Source organism: Leopardus geoffroyi, chromosome C1 (genome assembly GCF_018350155.1).
Source record: "Leopardus geoffroyi isolate Oge1 chromosome C1, O.geoffroyi_Oge1_pat1.0, whole genome shotgun sequence".
Lineage (NCBI taxonomy): Eukaryota > Metazoa > Chordata > Mammalia > Carnivora > Felidae > Leopardus > Leopardus geoffroyi.
This window is the reverse complement of record NC_059328.1, coordinates 176,928,199-176,947,095: the sequence shown is the minus strand read 5'-3', so window position 1 is coordinate 176,947,095 and position 18,897 is coordinate 176,928,199. Positions and strand designations below refer to the sequence as shown.

General features: G+C 38.0%; 3 protein-coding genes across 4 annotated transcripts in view; all 3 read right to left on the bottom strand.

Annotated features, from left to right (window-relative positions):
- Positions 1-6,214, bottom strand: part of ANKAR (ankyrin and armadillo repeat containing) — a 73,112-nt gene extending 66,898 nt beyond the window's left edge. Inside the window, exons 1-2 of one of the 2 annotated variants that reach the window (XM_045480500.1) lie at positions 4,453-6,214; positions 1,960-2,603 (exon numbers count right to left, since the gene is read on the bottom strand). In XM_045480500.1, coding sequence (XP_045336456.1) covers positions 1,960-2,560 — 601 coding nt within the window. In that variant the 5' untranslated portion in view covers positions 2,561-2,603; positions 4,453-6,214. The remainder of the gene's footprint in view (positions 1-1,959; positions 2,604-4,452) is intronic. The other variant, XM_045480501.1, reaches the window with a different exon arrangement.
- Positions 6,215-7,751: 1,537 nt separating this feature from the next.
- On the bottom strand, positions 7,752-12,726 carry ASNSD1 (asparagine synthetase domain containing 1). Its single transcript, XM_045480503.1, has 3 exons — positions 11,245-12,726; positions 10,787-10,968; positions 7,752-8,109 (listed from the first exon to the last, which is right to left on the bottom strand). Exons 1-3 carry the CDS (start codon positions 12,724-12,726, stop codon positions 7,824-7,826), a joined length of 1,950 nt encoding a protein of 649 aa, XP_045336459.1. The 3' UTR covers positions 7,752-7,823.
- Positions 12,602-17,617, bottom strand: ASDURF (ASNSD1 upstream open reading frame). Its single transcript, XM_045480513.1, has 4 exons — positions 17,420-17,617; positions 15,212-15,265; positions 13,920-13,995; positions 12,602-12,837 (listed from the first exon to the last, which is right to left on the bottom strand). The coding sequence occupies exons 1-4, from the start codon at positions 17,507-17,509 to the stop codon at positions 12,767-12,769; spliced, it is 291 nt and encodes a 96-aa protein (XP_045336469.1). The 5' UTR covers positions 17,510-17,617; the 3' UTR covers positions 12,602-12,766.
- Positions 17,618-18,897: the final 1,280 nt, after the last annotated feature.

Here is an 18,897-nt window from a genome sequence, read left to right as displayed (position 1 = left end):
TCCCATTTAATTCTTCATTGATTCAATTCAACTCAATTCAGTTAATTCAATTTAACAAATATCTGTTGATGCCTACTTTGTATCAGGGACTATCTTAGGCACAAAACATATAGGGATAAACAGGGCAGGTAAGGGTCTTCTTTTTCATGGAGCTTATGTGTATGTAAGCTTCCTGTTTACTTGTTCTTGACATCAGACTTACTTTTGTGTCTAAGCTAGAAATAAAAACTCAGTGAATATTTGTAAAATGAATAAATCAAACTAGAGTCCTTTATGAACATATATATGTATATTTTGTATGTGTATGTATAATTTTTTATTTAGCTATCAATGACAGAAGGAAAAATAAGAAAACTCCATGAAACTACCTTACCATTAACTGTATTAAATATTCAAATGATCACAATTCTTCCACATTTTATTGAGACGCTAAGAAACAATAAATTTTGTTTTCAGGGCATTTGCTTTAGTAACCAGATTTATATTGACAAACTAAAGTCTTTTTCAGGTAATTTTCTCCTCAATTACATGTACAATTCAGATAAAAAGTGGTTCTTTTCCACCTAATTGACCATTAAAAGCTTCTGTTATTAGATCTATTTAGCCAAGGGAAATCTGGCTAATTAGGGGAGAATATTAATTCTTTTCTTCCTTAGTAAGGTTATGCAGAAACTTATTGCCATATTAAGATTATGTATAAAAACACACTGAATAAAGATTGAAAATCTTATATTTTGAATATCAACCCCATAAAGTGCAAACAATTACATGCAATACACAAATCAACAAATTTGTTCTCAGAATAGTCAAGAAAGGAAGCTTCTGAGTGACATTTTATTCCTGAAGACAAATTGTCATCCTTTTCCAGTTTCCAATGAGATTAAAATCTATATAAAATCTATTGCTGTGCTCTTTCCTCCAGTCAAGTGAAATTCTAGTACATTTTTAACTGAATTGAGACTTCTCTTTAAGCCTGTGCCCACAAACTGGAAATCTATTTAGAAAATGATTAGATATATTTAATCAGCGAAAGTAGTTGGGAATACTGTCTGGAGCACACATTTTCCATTTTACTCTCCATTCCATTTGGCCTGCTACAAAGGAACTTACAGGAATTTTTTTTTTTTTTTTTTTTTTTTTTTTAAGAATAAAACATTTACATATGCTGAGGAGATGCACAGGATTTAGTGGTACCTATTGTGAATATACAGGAGAAGTCAGGCCCTAAGAAGGAAGGAATTTAAGGGGCACCTGGGTGGCTCAGTCCATTAAGCACCCTACCTCCGTTCAGCTCATGATCTCAAGGTTCATGAGCTGACAGCTCAGAACCTGGATCCCACTTCAGACTCTGTCTCCCTCTTGCTCTGTCTCTCTCCCCCTCCCCCCGCCTCTCTCGGTCTCAAAAATAACTACACATTTAAAAAAATAAAAAAAAAAAAAAAAAGAAGGAATTTAAAAATCAGGTGAACCAAAAATACTTATTAAACCAAATGCTACTAAAATACCAAAGCTTAGATCATTGATGCACATTGATCCTTAACTTCAACTTTCATATCATTCATTTTTGAGATTTACAAAAATGGCATTATAGATGACTAACCAAACTGGCAATCATTTTGTTTTCAAGTTCAGAGATTTTTCTCATTGCATTCCAATTCTACTCTTGACTCTATTACTGATTTTCCTACTTAGGCTGTGTAAGAAAAGGTATAAACTGAAAACTCTTTATCAAGTATTTGAAATCTGATCTGTTCTGCAGAAGTTGGAGGTTAAGATGAAAGACGCAAGACTTAAACATAATTTTGGTGCCATTGAAAAAAATGAAAGGTTTATTGAAAAGATTCTTTGGAGTTCAAAATATCTCTTTTAAGAAATGTGATTAAATACGTAAAACTGAGCCAAAAATAAATTACTAAATTAAAAAGATGGCTTCTAATAAAACATATTAAATTCTCTTACCTGCTGCACTAAACTCTGCAAAAATATCTTTATTTGTTTGAGGCTTCCCATCTGGATCAATGTCCATGATAGTACGCCATAATTCAGAGAATCTGGCTCGTTTTTCTTTGGGCATGTATATTCCATGCCACAGTGCTTTCAGCATGTAGTCAATATTGATCAGAATTTGCCCAATTCTGGTATCATAATAAGCTGGTGGTAATTGACAAGAAGAACTCTGATCATAATTAGCTTCTAAACTGATTGAGGGAATTTGATTAAAGCAATAAATTCCAACAGCCAACTCCCTTAAAATTTGATGAACTTCTCTATAGTCTAAGAGGGCAACAGGGTCCACAGGAGTCAGAAGGATTGCGGTGGAGAAACTGACATTATTCATTTGACTCATAATTCCACATGGGATGTCCAACTGAGAGCGGACATCATCTTTGGCAGACAACCAGCTGACTAAGGCAGTAGTTAGCAACTCTTGTACTTCACTCCGATCATATTTTTCAAAAAAAACAGAAGCATTTCTCTGTATGGATAAGTTTTCCAGGTAGGTTTCTTCATCTTGAATTTGATCAAATCTAGGTAATCCTTTTTTGGGCAATCTTAACATTTCTAATTAATTGTAGGTGTCCTTTCTGAAGTTTCTGCAATGACTAAAAAGAAAAAGGCAATGAAATTTGTCATGGTAATGAAGCTAGATTTCTCGAGAAATAAATCTGCACCTTTATTAGGTTGTTTCATGATCAACCATTACATTTTCAGTCTTGTTTTAATAACATTTTTAACAATTGAGGTAACAGTTGTCATACAATATTATAATAGTTTGAGGTCTACAACACAACGATTCAATATTTGTAGATATTTTGAAATGATCACAATAAGTCTAGCTAACATCAACACCATACATAGTTACAAAATTGTTTTTTGTGATACCTACTTTTAAGATTTGCTATCTCAACAACTTTTCAAATATGCAATGCAGTATTAACTGTAGTTGTCATGCTGTACATTACATCCCCATGACTCATTTATTTTATAACTGGAGGTCTGTACTTTTGACTCCCTTCAAACTTCACCTACCCCCCAACCCTCTCCTCTGGCAACCACCAATCTGTTCCCTGTATTTATGAACTTGTGTGTGTGTGTGTGTGTGTGTGTGTGTGTGTGTGTGTTTTAATTCTACATATAAGTGAGATCATACAGTATTTGTCTTTCTGTCTTATTTCATTTAGCATAATGCCCTAAAAGTCCATCCATGTTGTTGCAAATAGCAATATTTCATTCTTTTTTATGGCTGAATATTGTTGCACACATTACCCACATTTTCTTTATCCATTCATCTACTGATGGACACTTACGTTGTCTCCATATCTGGACTATTGTAAATAATGCTACAGTGAAGATGGGGGTGCATATATCATTTTGAGTTAGTGTTTTAATTTTCTGCAGTTAAATACCCAGAGGTGGAATTGCTGGGTCATATGGTAGTTCTATTACAATCTATTTTCAATCTTAAGCTAATTGCACCATAAGAAAGTTGAAATTTGAGTTAAAATAAAATAATAAAACTTTTAACCTTGAGGCACCTGCGTGGCTCAGTTAAGCATCCTACTCTTGATTTCTGTTCAGGTCATGATCTCATGGTTTGGGAGACTGAGCCCCATGTAGGGCTCTGTGCTATCAGAGCAGAGCCTGCTTGGGATTCTCTCTCCATTATCTCTCTGCCCCTTCCCACGCATTCTCTCTCTCTCTCTCAAAACAAATAAACATTAAAAGAAAATGCCTTTAACATTAATCATGTTCTGCTTTTCAAAAGAAGTCAAAAGACACTAAGAAGTATGTCAAAAAGAAATGTTGATAGAGAAGCTACTGTTGCGTATCTATTCCTTTTTTGTTGGAGAAGGCTTTTTGTAGATTTGTTTTGTTTTCAGTTTTTTTTTAAAGCAAGAAAATAAAGACCTGCTTAAAAGAAAAGGAAAGACAAGAAGAGCCTGCTTAACTTTCTGCTTCTATGTAACTAAATGCCTTTCTGTTCCTGGAAAAATAATGATCATAAGCACTATTTTTTGAGCATCTACTATTTGTCCAGTTCTTTCTACATAGTATTTTATTTATTTCATTTAATTGGCCCTTCTTATATAGTGATTCTCAACATTTAGCCTGTATCGAAACCTCTAGGGCTTGTTAAAACAGGTTGTTGGAACTTGCTGTAGAATTTCTGATTCAGTCGGTTGGAGTGAGCCAGGGAATCTGCATTTCTGAAAGATTAGAAATGATGTCGATACTGCTAATTCGGGCAGGACACTTGGAGAACCCAGCTCTTTGAGATAGGCGTTGGTATCCCCACTAGGTAGACGCAGAAATGGAGACTAGGAAGTTTACAGAATGTGCCTATGGTTTCATACCTTCGAAATCAGAGCCAAGCCAGGTTTGTCCAAGACCTATGCCCACATGGACGAGAGAAAAAGGCAAGGACAAGGGAAGGGAAGGGAAGAAACCTACTTTGAAATGATTGTTTTCTTGTCCAGGAGAGGGAGACTGCATCCACACTGGTCCTTAGAATATTCCTGGAGGCCAGGGACGGTGGCCGTCTCGAATGGCTTCTCCCTGGGCCAGAATCCACCGTCCGGAGCCCCGCGTGGGCGAGAGCAGGGGGGAACCGCTGCGGGTGGGATCTGAAGGCACTCTCCCTGAAGAGACTCCCTGCGGAGGGCTGCTTGCCCAGCGCACTCTGTCGACCCTCCCGGGCGTCCTCTGCTTCTAGCGGGAGATCTGCGTGTGGAAGCCGGTAGTTCTGGCGCGAGGATAGCCCGGCCGCGCCGCAAGGGGGCGCCTGTGTCCGCCCGTGCGTAGGGCCTACCCGCGCGTAGGGCCTTCCCCTGCTGGGCCGTCACACGGCACTGCTGAAATTTCCCGTACAGGTGTCCCGGCCCCTCCCTTCTTTAAAACTCAGTCCCGCTGCGTGTTCTGGGCACCGTGCTTCCCCATTACTTTTCCCTTTCACGATTTGTCTTTATGAAAACACAAAACCAGAGTGGCAGAGATGAAGGCTCCAGGCCCCGAAGGAGTCCTGAGTTGGAATCCTACCTCCATCATCATTCTTTCAGTCAGCAAATATTTATGGAACGTTTATTATGAGCCAGGCACTGTGCCAGGAGTTGGAGACCGCTGGAGGGCAGGACAGACACAAAACCTCAAGGTGCTTCCAGTTACACAGATGATCATACAAGTATTTTGAAACAGGGTGATAATGTGAGATGTAATGATAGCACATGAAGGAAGGCTAACCAAGACCAGGGGCTCGGAAGGGGTGCCCAGAGGAAGTGATATTTTAAGCTGAGCCTGGAAGATGAAAAAGAGCTATCCAAGTGGAGTTGGAGAAATAGCTTTCCAGATACGGGGCACAACAGGTGGTGAAGAATCCAGTTGAGAAGAAAGTTGAACTTTTTGAGAAACCAAACAAAACCTTGGTTAAAGAACTAGAGAGACGTGGGCACAAAACTGGCCATAGAGGCAGATGAGGGCCAGATCACCCGGGTCGCTGAGTTGATGATCCTGAGCTTCATTGTAAAAGTTTAGGCTGGGTTGGTGGCAGTAGATGCTAGGTACAGACCAGCGCGGTGGCAGCGGAGATGCAGCGCTGTGGATGGATTCGAGAAATAATGAAGTGGCAACAGACTGAATGGGGGTTGAGTGTTCAAAAAGAGAGTGGTTGTCCAGGTGGCACCCAAATTTGTCAGGAGAAATGGGAGATCAAGGCAAGATTAAGAGTTCAGCTGTGGACATACTGACCTTGATATATTTGTAAGAGAACCCAAGTAGAGATGCCATATATGCTGTAGATATACAACTCGGGTTAGAATGGCAGCCTGCAGTAGATGCATACATTTGGGCAGTCTTACGGTGACAAAAGCCAAGGGGGTGGCTGAAATTATTGAGGGAAAGAACTGAGAAAAAAAGCTCAGAACCTAGGATGGGAGACCTGAGAAATTTAATATTTAAAGGTTGGGTGGAGAGGATGGAGTTACCAAAGAACACAGAGACAGCTGTCATGAAAACCAAGATTAGTCACAGAAGCCAAGAGAAGTGTTTTGTGAATAGGGGAATGCCCAACTTCATTGGCTGTTGCTGCTACCTCAAGGGGGATAACTCAACTTTTCCACCGAGTTTGCCAACAAGGTGGTTTTATAACATTTGGGGGCAGAATTTCTTAGTCCAACCATGTCATTATTTCAGCTGCTATGGAGGTAGTATTAAAAATTTATGATTGCTGTTCAGGGCAGGGGATGTGAAAAAAATCACTGCTTCTTTAAGAGATTTGCATGTTTGCACTTATGAACAATGTATGTAAATTCTTCTACTTAAAAGTTTTTTTGCTCAGGTACCTAGATGGTTTGTTCCAACTGTTTCAAATCTTGGGAAAAATTGTTTAAGGACTAACACAGATCCTCATCCCAGGCTTATGGAATTTAGTAGTAAGAAGGTTCTAAAAAGAAATCAGGCCCTCTGAGGAATAAACAAAACAAAACACCTACACACAAGTATTCTGCTGGAGATGACCTGGAAATTCCCTACAGATTCAACTGGATCAATACATGTAAAGCTCATAAAGTAGTGCCTGCTTACATAGTCATCACAATATAGATGATAGATCTTTTTAGTGTTGAACTATATTGTTATTATTAAAAATTGTTACTATATTCAAATCTAGGCCGCTAGGCAAACCTCTTAGTTTATCTACTTCTGATAAAGAGCAATGTCAGTTTGGTGCTCAGGACCACATAGATACTGGAAGTTGTCTGCCTTCAGGTAAAGGGATGAAAGCCATTAAAGTAGTATTTAAATATGGTTTAGACATTGCATTTACCAGGGGATAAATTCAGGGCATGTGAAAGTGTCCGACAGACTTCTGTTTGTCAGTATCCTGAAACTGCTTTCCCACTAAGATTAAAAGAATCGAAGTACTCTGAACAGATCCAGAAAGGGTGTCAGCCCTAATTGGGGATAGACGCCAGTGACCTTGGTATGGTGGTCACAACTGACTAATGTGGGTGGATGTAAGGCTGGAATGGAGCTGAAAAGGTGGAGAGGGTGGAGTATGGATAGGAGGCAAGAGATGGTAAGCAGAGGAAAATACAGAACTAGGTATGTGCATTTTACATTGGTTAGACCAGACCCCTTTAAACGTTGATAGGAAGGATCCTATAAAAGAGGGGCTGACGAAACACGCAAGGGTTGGGATACAGAAAGCAGGTGGAGGCACAGCTTTTTGATGGGTGGATGGACACATTTCTTGTCCTGATGACTTTGATCTGTGAAAAGCTCAGGTCATGAGCTGAGAATGGGGCAAAGAGAGGAAGGCACAGATGTGTGGGACAGGAGAATGCTTAAAACAGTCACAAGTTCTGACTGAGAAAATGAGCTGCCTAAAGAGATGTAACAGAAGTACCAAGTATTGCTCAGGAGTGTGAATCTCAAGCAAATTGCTTAGCTTCTGTAAACCTGAGTTCTCTCTTCTGCCAAAGAAGGCCCTGTTTAAGCCAGGCCCCTGACGAAAATGACAAATTGAGTTATTTCTGGGTGTAGCTACCATGACAAGAGTCAGTAAAAGCTGCCTTCTTTTGTTGCTGGTGGGACATTACCATGTAAGAGCTCAAAGCAATGTTGATATCACAGTTTAAAACATCCCAACTATTCTTTCAAGTATTCTCTTTTTCTCGTCAATTTGACCAACTTGGTTATATTAAGCTATATAGTTAAATATAAATTCATGTAATGAACCTTAAAACCATTACATTATATAATAATAAAGCAGCTGAGTGTTTTATTTTTACATAATCATCATTCAGTAAATGTTGTTACATTGTGAAATATTATGTTTTAATCTCCTTTTCAATAGAAAGGTTTTCTAAGGAAATGACCTGGAGCCTTTCACATTTATCAGATGCCTTTTCGTTATTCTTTTCCATTTTTGCAATTCTGGATCCAAACTGCATGGCCCGTTTCGGCAGAAGAGGAGAGGTTGTTAAGCCAAGTTCCACTGCTGCAAGACGCAAAATTAGTTTTTCACCAATTCCACGGGGCAAAGTCAAGTTTGCCTTCTCCCAAACTGGTAGGGAATTTAGAAAGGAGACGACATTTTCATCCAGGAAAGGAAATCTAAAATAAATAAACATAACCACTACATAAAAAAACCCAATTTGTTATGATTATTTCTTTTGCATTTTATTCAATGTTAAAATTTATAGCATCAAATTAATTTTTTATGGCACTATTTTTCTCAATTAAAAATATTCTGGTTATTTACACAATTTCACACCTAAAATTTAATCACACTGACAAATGTTTCATGTGACTAATTTTAATACATATACTACAAAATAAATTTTGCCTGAAAAAATAAATACATTAGGCCTATGGTAAGAAATAATCACAAAATGTTTCACAAGGAATCTTTAGCAGTGCCTTGAAAACAAGTATGGTCTTAGGTCAATTATTCCATCTGTGTTTGTTCTTTATCATAAAAAAAGAGAATGAATATGAGATCAATATAGAAGCACTCTATAATCCTGAAATTGTGAAACGTTTACTTATGGTAAAATCTTACAGTATCAAAATTATTTAATTACATTCAACCCATTTAAATGGTGACAAATCAGTATAACAGAATGAAGTACTAGATTTAAAAAACTAACTTTCGGGGCGCCTGGGTGGCTCAGTCGATTGAGCGTCCGACTTCACCTCAGGTCACGATCTCGCGGTTCGTGAGTTCGAGCCCCGCGTCAGGCTCTGGGCTGATGGCTCAGAGCCTGGAGCCTGCTTCCGATTCTGTGTCTCCCTCTCTCTCTGCCCCTCCCCTGTTCATGCTCTGTCTCTCTCTGTCTCAAAAATAAATAAACATTAAAAAAAAAATTTAAAAAAATAAAAAACTAACTTTCTGCCCTTTGGCTTCCCTGATTTCCTAGAAAATTCTGTGTTGTTTTGTTTTGTTTACTTTTTTTTCTAAAAAAATTTTTTTTAACATTTATTCATTTTTGAAAGACAGAGAAAGATAGACCATGAGTGGAAGAGGGGCACAGAGAGAGGGAGACACAGAATCTGAAGCAGGCCCCAGACTTTGAGCTGTCAGCACAGAGCTGACACGGGGCTCAAACTCACGAACTGAGATCATGACCTGAGCTGAAGTCAGATGGTTAACCTACTGAGCCATCTAGGCGCCCCTAAAATACTTTAATACTCTCCTGCCAATTCCTTAATATGCAATACTGTTACAGTAGTGTTTCTGTTTTATTAAATTTTATCCTAGCTCCAGTAGAGAGACTGGAAAAGGTAAGGCATTCGTCATATGAAATATTTTATAAAAATGAATTAATCGCAAAAGCAAATCTAGATATAGCATAATCTAATCAATTGATCGCTGAATTAACAGCATGCCAAATGCATAATAAATAATAAATAAATAAATAATAAATAAAAGTATAATAATTTAGTAATAAATTATTTATATCCACCCACTATCAGGGTATTTGTTAAATCACAATTCTCTATTAGCTGCTTAAACATTCCTCATATGCACTTTTACCTGAGAGTATCATATGGGGCCTTTAGAATTAACTGTTCTCTGGGGCGCCTGGGTGGCGCAGTCGGTTAAGCGTCCGACTTCAGCCAGGTCACGATCTCGCGGTCCATGAGTTCGAGCCCCGTGTCTGGCTCTGGGCTGATGGCTCAGAGCCTGGAGCCTGTTTCTGATTCTGTGTCTCCCTCTCTCTCTGCCCCTCCCCCGTTCATGCTCTGTCTCTCTCTGTCCCCAAAAAAATAAACGTTGAAAAAAAAAAAATTTAGAATTAACTGTTCTACTAAATAAAATAAATTCCCTTTTCTCTGACCTACCTGAAATAAAGGACTGAATATTGCTCTCTCTCAAATATACACACCCTTCAAAAGGAAAATATTTTTATAGTTTTTATACTGTGGTATATATTTAAATTACATAATATATATAAGAAACTGAAATAGAGGTAAGAAATGGTGAAGTGTTAGAGTAGGTGTATTATGATGTTCTCACAAAGCTGATTTGGACTCCCTGTTCTTGCATGCTGTACCCTTTTAATAAACTACCACTTAATAAATTAACCCACTTGAATAAACTTCTGCTTTTTATAACTATAACACATTTTTTTTTATCCTTAATAATTTAAAAAGTTATTCTCAAGCACTTGTTCACTACCACCATAAATATACTGTTAGGTAAAAATAAACCCCTGAATTTAAAAAAAAGTATACATATGTAAATGCCTTGATCTCTTGGCAAGTTTTAGGTAACCTGCAACATATGACCAAACTGAGTTCAAAACACACATAGCAGAGGGGAATCCAGTTCTGGAACCAGCATTTACATCAGCATGGATCTAGCATGCATATATGTCCCTAGAGACAAAGCTGGGTTTTCTAACACTGGAGGGCAAAACGTGGGGGTAGGGCCTATGCTCTTGCTGGGAGGAAAGTAAACATTTACAACAAAACCAAACCCATTAAATACTTTCTCTCAGCATTTCACTACCTCGGTTTTATAGTCTTTTTTTGCTGTGGTACTAATAACAGTCATGCCAAGACATTCCTTACAGAATGAGCTCTGGACAACAAGTGCTCTTCTGGCTGCCCCGCCCACCCCACTCTCCCTCTGACTGACGGTGTTTGTAATATAAAGCCAACATATTATTGTTGCTACTGTTACTCATTTGAGTGGTCTCCAAAGAAAAGGAACCTAAAATTCTCCACAGGCTAATGTTTTGTTTGTTTGTTTACAAAATTACCCACAACACTTAATCTGAATTACCTTGCTTCTTTTCCATGATCACCAATAACTCTGTCATCACGACCAAGATTTCTAGAGGAAATTCGACCCAGTTCCATCTCGATTTCCTTATTTAATCCTTCCATTCCATGGGTCTGAAAGCGGACACGGTGACGAGAATAACCTGCAAGTTGCTCATCAGCACCGATTCCAGTAAGAACCACCTGTAACGGTTTACAGAAATCCATATTTATGATATATGATAAAGACAAAAGCAAAGCTTAAAAAATTAAAATCTCAAAAATAACATCTTCAGACAAAAAACACACGGCAAGTCATAAAGTAGTAAAATATGCCCAATTTTTTAAAAAGTCTTCTATGTTGCATTGTAGATTAAATGCAATTAAAATACGCTATGTTCTTGCAATCTAAATGCTAATAGCTTTAAAGGGTAAAAATTAGGTCTTAGAAATTCTTCGAGTAGACATTCTGTGCCATACCTTTGCGCTGCTCTGATATGATTTTGCTTCGTCCTGGGTCACTAACCAACCAATTCCTCTAGAAGCAAACCAGACTGCACAGCCAATGCTATCGTCCAACACTGTATCCAAGGGCTGAACCAAGTGGCATATTCGAGTTCTTCTTAATTCTTGCAGTTCTTCCAGAGAAACATTAATTTCAACAAAATTCCAAGTCCGGGAAGGGTTAGCAGCCTGTAGTTCCTTCAGTCCCACTCTTCCTGAGATACGATCTGGTACACTGAATTGTTTATCAGAACTATCATCATCGTTACCAGCAGCAGCAGCAGCAGCAGCAGCATTTTTAGAGGATTCTTCAGAAGGCATTTCACAATGATTTTTCTGTTTTTTCCTCTTTTTGTTAAAACCAGTTAGTATGGTCTTTTCTTTAGTCATGAATGCCACATTAAGAAGGTCAATGGGTTCATCTAAAGGTACATGATGGTCAGCAAGGGCCGCAATAACCATGGAATCAATACCCCCAGAAAACAGGATTGCAACATTTGCTTTCCTATCACAACTTTTCAAAACCTCACTTTGTGTCAGGTTTTCACCCCTAGGTAAACATAAGACACGTCTCTTCACTGCGATACTCAGCACATCAATGAACTGCTGAACTACTTCCTTCATGTGTCCATCAGTAAGAAAGACCTGAAGCGTTTCCCTGGTAGGTGGGACACTAGCAATGTTACTGCAATGAATCTCAAATGGAGCTTGTGGCAATGTCATATTTAAAGGAACAACAGGTTCTTTAAGATAGAGTTTGGCTTCATTTGCTACCACTGATACAAATGTTGGCAAGTTTGCTGAAATTTGAGTCAGGCTATTAACACATTCTTTGATAACATTCTCCCTAGAAATACATTTCCAAGGGTACAATTTTAAAACCACAGATTCAGAAATGGAAGGAGACTTGAGATCAATTCTAAAAATTCCAGATGCTGGAACTTCTTGCCACTGGTTGGCCACTCCAGATGTTTGGGCACCAACTGAAGAGAGGCAGAAACTCTTGCCCAAATTACTAAAATGCCAAAGCAAGCTACGGCGACCAAAAAAATCCCTACCAAACCATAAATGATGACTAGATGCTTGGTAATATATAAAAGACCAAGGACCCTGGACTTCTGAGAAGAGTGACAAAATATCAGATTCAGTCTTACAAGAGGAAAGATAATTAAACATTACTTGGGTATCATTTTCTTCAGCTTCAACCTTTATGCCACTAAAGACTTCTCCATTCCACAGGAACACATTGCCTCTTTCATCTTCCACAGGCTGGGCAGTCAAAACACCTCTTAAGTGAAGGACATGACCAGAAAATAAACACTGGTAGCTAACATCAGACTTTAACAACTGTTTACTACTGTTGGGTCCCCGTCGGTTAAGATTATACAGTAAATCCCCTTTCAAATCTTTGCTGAAATGCTCAACAGAAAAGCTTACAGAACAGCAAATGCCACACATTGTTATGTGAAATCAAGTTATTTCCTGATAAAATAAAATGTTACTTCTTGATTTTGGTCTTCTCTGAGTTTTCTATTTCTTGGTATTCTTTTTTCAGTTCATCCAATATATCTGTGGGGGGAGGGGAGAAGATACGTCAAGTAAAATAAAAATTCTTGGACCTTCACCTAGTAATTCATAGAGCAACATAGGCTACTTACCAAGATCAAAGCACTTGAGTATATGCACTGTGTTAGTGTGAATAATCATTTACAACAGGCTTCTGATGACAATGTTTAACTTTTAGGAAAATAATTTCCATTTATTAAATGCTTACTTTGGCCTAGGCACTGGACTATGAACTTTATACATCCCTTCCTATTTATTTCTTTAATTAAGAATTTTTTTTAACTTTTATTATTTATTTTTGAGAGACAGGAAGAGAGTGAGGGAGAGGGGCAGAGAGACAGAGAGAGGGAGACAGAATCCAAAGCAGGCTCTAGGCTCCAAGATGTCAGCACAGAGCCCCACGCAGGCTTGAACTCAGGGGCCATGAGATCATGACCTGAGGCAAAGTTGGATGCTTAACCAAAATGAGTCACCCAGGTTCTCTTTTCCCTTTCTTGTTTAAATCCCACAAAGCTTTTAAGTCCCAAAGTAATTCACTCAAAGTCATAAAAGGAGAAAGTTGTAGAAAATTTTCATACCTAGATCTATCTAAAATACTACAGCACACATTAATAATTATGGCTTTCTAACACTCTTCGGCTAACTTGAAGAAAACTAAACCACAACATTAATCTTACTTATATCTATATCACCATCCAATCTTCAGATATAGATTTAAACATTCAGATAGACAATATAATTTAGGCACTACTATTATTTTTTTTTTTTTATTTTTTTTTATTAAAAAAAAAAAATTTTTTTTTAACGTTTATTTATTTTTGAGACAGAGAGAGACAGAGCATGAACGGGGGAGGGGCAGAGAGAGAGGGAGACACAGAATCGGAAACAGGCTCCAGGCTCTGAGCCATCAGCCCAGAGCCCGACGCGGGGCTCGAACTCACGGACCGCGAGATCGTGACCTGGCTGAAGTCGGACGCTTAACCGACTGCGCCACCCAGGCGCCCCAAGGCACTACTATTATTTTCTACAGAAAGCCTAGAAAAGACTTTCCATGCATTTCTATATAATATACCAAATAAACTTACTTTTGCTTTCAGAAAGCATTTCTGTTCGGTCTGCAAGAAAGAATATGTTGCTGTTCTGTTGCTGCCTATATACTTTCTGCAAAACATAATTTAGGCTAATATTATGATTTGATCTAAAAAGTGTTATGTCAAAACTCTGAATCCTTTTAGTATATATTCCTGAACTTCAGTAACGTATATTCAGAACAATACCTTAGCAAATTACAGGTAAACAAAAGTCACCCATTATTCTACCATCTAGAAATTGCTACCATTAACACCGAAGTGAAATGTTTTCTCTGTATATACCATATCAATTTTCTTCAACAAAAAAGGCTCTTATTATAAATACAGATTTATTACTTGCTTTTATCAAGGAACAACATATTGGGAACAGTTTCTGTTATCAATAAACATTCTTTTACAACATTATTGTATGGGTATAACATTACAGTTTATTTGGTTAAGTCTTCATGTTTTACACATTTAAGGTATAACCAACTTTAGAAATCAAAGTTGTAATGAATTTCTTTGTAACTAAATCTTTGTATAATCCCATGATTCATAAGTATCAATTCCTATAAGGGGAACTACTGGGTCAAAATGCTACATAGTTTTAAGGCTTTGATATACTCTGCCAACTTGCCCTCTAGAAAGTTTGTATCAGTTGTGACTTAAGTTCTAAAATTCCTTTAAGTGACAATATCAGAAAGGGCTAACCAACCTGTCAGTATCAAATATTTTAAAGGGCTCAAAATAATTTCTTCCTGAACTTTAAAATGTAATTTTTGACAGTATTACTACACATAAAGCAGTAGCTTGCTTGTTTATAGATACATTAATGGAATTGTCATTAAATAACCATGTTAAATATTTAGCAGATTCGTGTAAAAAATGTGAGGAAGAGAGAAGCAATTTATCCTTTTTGTTTTTCAACAACTATCCACATTCACTTAAAGGCATAGTCTCCTTAGTATATTTTAAGGTTATTTATTTCAAAAGAAAACACCAAATTCAAGTATAAAATAAATACCATTAGTGATTACATTGTATAATTAGTACCTTTTGGTTCAAAGGTTATGTGAATTGTATATGATGGGAATAAAATATTATCAACTATAATTAACATATAAGTATGTATGTGTATAAAATCTTGGACACTTTTCACTTTTGCAATGTAACTAAAAAGAATGCTGACAACTTGCAAATTTTAATGTAAATATAAATCTTAGATATAATTCTTGTAACTTTAGTATATAGTTAATATAATCAAACTCTCCCACATACAATTCAGAATTACTCTAATAACTCACCCTGTTCTTCTTCAGGTTAGAAAGTTCATCCACAACAATTTTTTGTTCTTTAATCTATTGAAATAAAAGAAAAACTTCTTAAATCAGAGGCTATCAAGTATGTTCAATTGAGGGCCCTTTAAAATTGGAGATGGGATATGGGATTATAATTTACTGACTATCCAAATGGGCAGTCTGTGAACATATAGATTCTTTCCAACAGCAGTGTGTGAGGGTGCGCCTGGGGGAAAGTTGAAAAAGGAAACAGTGATTATACTTGATAGGTGTCAGAAAGCCCACTGAACCCAGACAGAGGGTTTAGTGTTGGTAACCAGCATTCATGCAAGGACCAGAGTTACTAAACTAAGTTTACACCTTTTATTTAAAATAGACAATAAGCACCAAGAGTATTTTTAATGACTTCTTTTAAGTTATGTTTTATTTTTATTATTATTATTTTTTACAAATAGCAAATGTCATAAGGAATAGGCTACTTTTCTTCCCTCTCAAATATCAATGGTTTCCATGATTCATGTATAAATAGTGCAGCCACACATGCAGAACAAACAAGTAGTACTAAATGACCTACCTGGGGCTGTTAAGGTGTTATCACTTTCCATCTTGGCTTTATTCCTCTTTACATGTCAAAGACTAGCACAGTGCTGGCACTGCTGAACTAGGCCTCACTTTTTATTAGTAGGCTAGGGCACAACTAAGTGGAAGTGAATTTCTAACTCTTTTCAGCAAGGGCAGTTATACTGTGAACATGACTGATTACATTGTGTTATCAGTGCCTCTAAAAGCAGGTTTTATAAACTCTGTCCTACCTCACACACCTCACAGATCTGTCACACATCAGCATAAATGGCTTGCTATGGTAGTAATTGGAGTAGGTTGTATGTGGTTTGAAAATTCACTCCCTACTATGTGGCAATGAGAAAGAATGAAATATGGCCCTTTGTAGCAACATGGATGGAACTGGAGAGTGTTATGCTAAGTGAAATAAGCCATACAGAGAAAGACAGATACCATATGTTTTCACTCTTATGTGGATCCTGAGAAACTTAACAGGAACCCATGGGGGAGGGGAAGGAAAAAAAAAATAAAGAGAGGTTAGAGTGCGAGAGAGCCAAAGCATAAGAGACTCTTAAAAACTGAGAACAAACTGAGGGTTGATGGGGGGTGGGAGGGAGGGGAGGGTAGGTGATAGGCATTGAAGAGGGCATCTTTTGGGATGAGCACTGGGTGTTGTATGGAAACCAATTTGACAATAAATTTCATATATTTAAAAAAAAAGAAAAGAAAATTCACTCCCTATGGGTGTGTACTCTTCTGTTTCTCCAGTCAGTGTAGTAACTGGCTAGATTTGAGTTGAATTCCAAGACCAAATTTGTATAACCTTCAGATTTACGTTTGAACAGTGCTTCCCCATTCATTTTAGGAATGACAGGTGTACATTATACATTTCACTTTACTTCAAACAAGGAAACGGATACGGAGAGATGAGTGACTTGCCTGAGATGTTACTATTAGTTTAGGACAAAACTAAAGTAAAATCTAGGACATCTAATACCTGAATGGCTATAACCATTCCCATCTCCAGTATATTTTTGTTTATGGCAGTTAAGATTTACATTGCTTAGCCCTCCCCCCACCCCCCCAGCCCCGACCTTTTTGGGTAGAACAGTGACCATCAGATACACGTTTCAGGATCATTGCTCTAGCTACAGTGGAGAACAGATAGGAAGAAGGTAAGGATGGATGCGGAGAGAGTGGTTAGGAAACCTATGGAAGATTCCCGATGGTGGATGAAGATGGCTCGTTTAGGATGGTGAGCGTACACTGTGATGAAGGGATCTATTTGAAATGAACTTCAGAAGTAGAACTGGTAGGTGATGGGAGTCAAGAATGGCTTCCAGGTTATTGGCATGGACAACTGAATGGATAGTGGTGACATTTTCTGAGATGGGAAGTACTGTAGCATCCGGATCTGGGGTGGGCCGTATTTCTAATGGTTTACAAAGAGTAGAGAGAAAAGACCTCAACCAAGCCTCTGTCCCACTGTCAAATGGGTCTACTCTTGGGGCAAATTTCACGATCTCCCTTTAACTGTGGCTGCCAAGTGCTAAGACTCAGGGCAAAGTCGAGGGCGGGCCATGTGGCGCGGTGGATCTTCTCTGGAGTCAAGCAGAGCCCAGTCCGAAGCTTCGCGACTCGTCCTACACTCACCTTGCTGCTAAGATCCTCCTTGTGCGGGGTCGAGTTATCTGCAGAGGACAGCGCAGCGCCGTCCTCGGGTTGAGACCCACGGCTGGGCATCTCCACAGAGCGCGGTGAACTCAGGATACAGCACCCCACTAGCTCCCACTACCCAACAGGCTCCAATTCAGCGCATGCGCGCTCCCAGCGGCCCCTACCCCCTTCCTTTCACTTTCCCATCAGTCTTACCGATAGCGGCTGCGCATTTGCTAGAGCGCCTGCGCAAACCCGCTATCTTGGGAGCAGTTGTGCGCGTGCGCACAGTTGCTTAGGACGTTCGTGAAATGCGAGTGGTATCCGAACCGTTCCCTAGCGGATCTGACGTGGAAAAGCTCCTGTGGTCACCACACGAGCTGGAATCCAGTGGATTGTGAGTTATATGCGCCCCCCAGTGGTAAATATAAAGAATAGAAGAGCGGTAAAAATACCACTTCCTATTTATTATCTAGGCAAAGAAGGATATGAAACTAGGCATAGATTTAATAGATAACATTTTTGGCAACGGAACTCTACAGACTTGGTAAAATTTTTGCTAACTACTTATTAGGGTTAAAAGATAAATATAGGATGCCTAGTTAAATATAAATTTCTGATAAATGAATAAATTTTTAGTATAAGTATGTTGCATGCAATATTTACAGTATCTCCTATGAGAAAAATTATCCAAACGTTGTAAACAGGCAAGAGATTAAGAGGTGTTCTTTAATATCTTTTCTGAACGTTATTTTCTATTGACTGGGCTATTTTACAATTATGCAGGAGCAGAGGTTAACTTGTAAATTTTGTGGCAGAGATGCAAATAATTTCTATCTGGTGGACCAGATAATGCCACAGGTTGTGATTGATTGTTCTGTAAGAAATTAATCAGTTCTACATCTAACTCTGCAGTTAATAATGATTTATTTATTAATATATGCCTAATTTTTAATAAACTGTTGTTTTGACATCTGTTCCTTCATTAATTGGATTGAATAAAATGAATAAAATTGAGTAATATGACATATGTTCATATTATACTTGCATGAGAGACATGATTTTGTATATTTGAAAATTATACTTCAACATAGGAACTCTCAAGCTTCCATGGAGATGCCAACTGATGTGTACTCAACTGAGGGAGTGAAATTGTATGGCTAAGGAAGTGCACCTCAGAGTTATTTAGGCCCAGGCGTATCTTTTATTGGCTCTTAGAGTAAATTCAAAGTGCTTATACAACTAAGTTAACTGTCTACTTTTACTTTTTACTGATTTTTTAAAATTTGTTTTTGTTTCTAATTAATGCATGTCTGATAAGTTATTATACATTGGTAGCAGCAGTGATTGGGAATTTGATTTTTGGTATAAACATTTGAAGATACCTGTTGCATGATGGAGATCTAGTCTCTATTAGAAGAGAGATGAAAGAGAATCCAGTTTTATGGTCTGTTTGTCTTTTGTGAGCTCAAATT

Excerpts from the sequence above, each read along its gene's own strand:
- ASNSD1 (XM_045480503.1), bottom strand. The coding sequence starts at position 12,726 with ATGTGTGGCATTTGCTGTTCTGTAAGCTTTTCTGTTGAGCATTTCAGC. Across the intron at positions 10,969-11,244 it reads CATATCAGAGCAGCGCAAAG|GTGGTTCTTACTGGAATCGG; the intron begins GTATGGCACAGA and ends AAACCGTTACAG. Across the intron at positions 8,110-10,786 it reads GATCATGGAAAAGAAGCAAG|ATTTCCTTTCCTGGATGAAA; the intron begins GTAATTCAGATT and ends TATTTATTTTAG.
- ASDURF (XM_045480513.1), bottom strand. The coding sequence starts at position 17,509 with ATGCCCAGCCGTGGGTCTCAACCCGAGGACGGCGCTGCGCTGTCCTCT. Across the intron at positions 13,996-15,211 it reads CTAACCTGAAGAAGAACAGG|AAAGTATATAGGCAGCAACA; the intron begins GTGAGTTATTAG and ends TATGTTTTGCAG. Across the intron at positions 12,838-13,919 it reads AATGCTTTCTGAAAGCAAAA|ATATATTGGATGAACTGAAA; the intron begins GTAAGTTTATTT and ends CTCCCCCCACAG.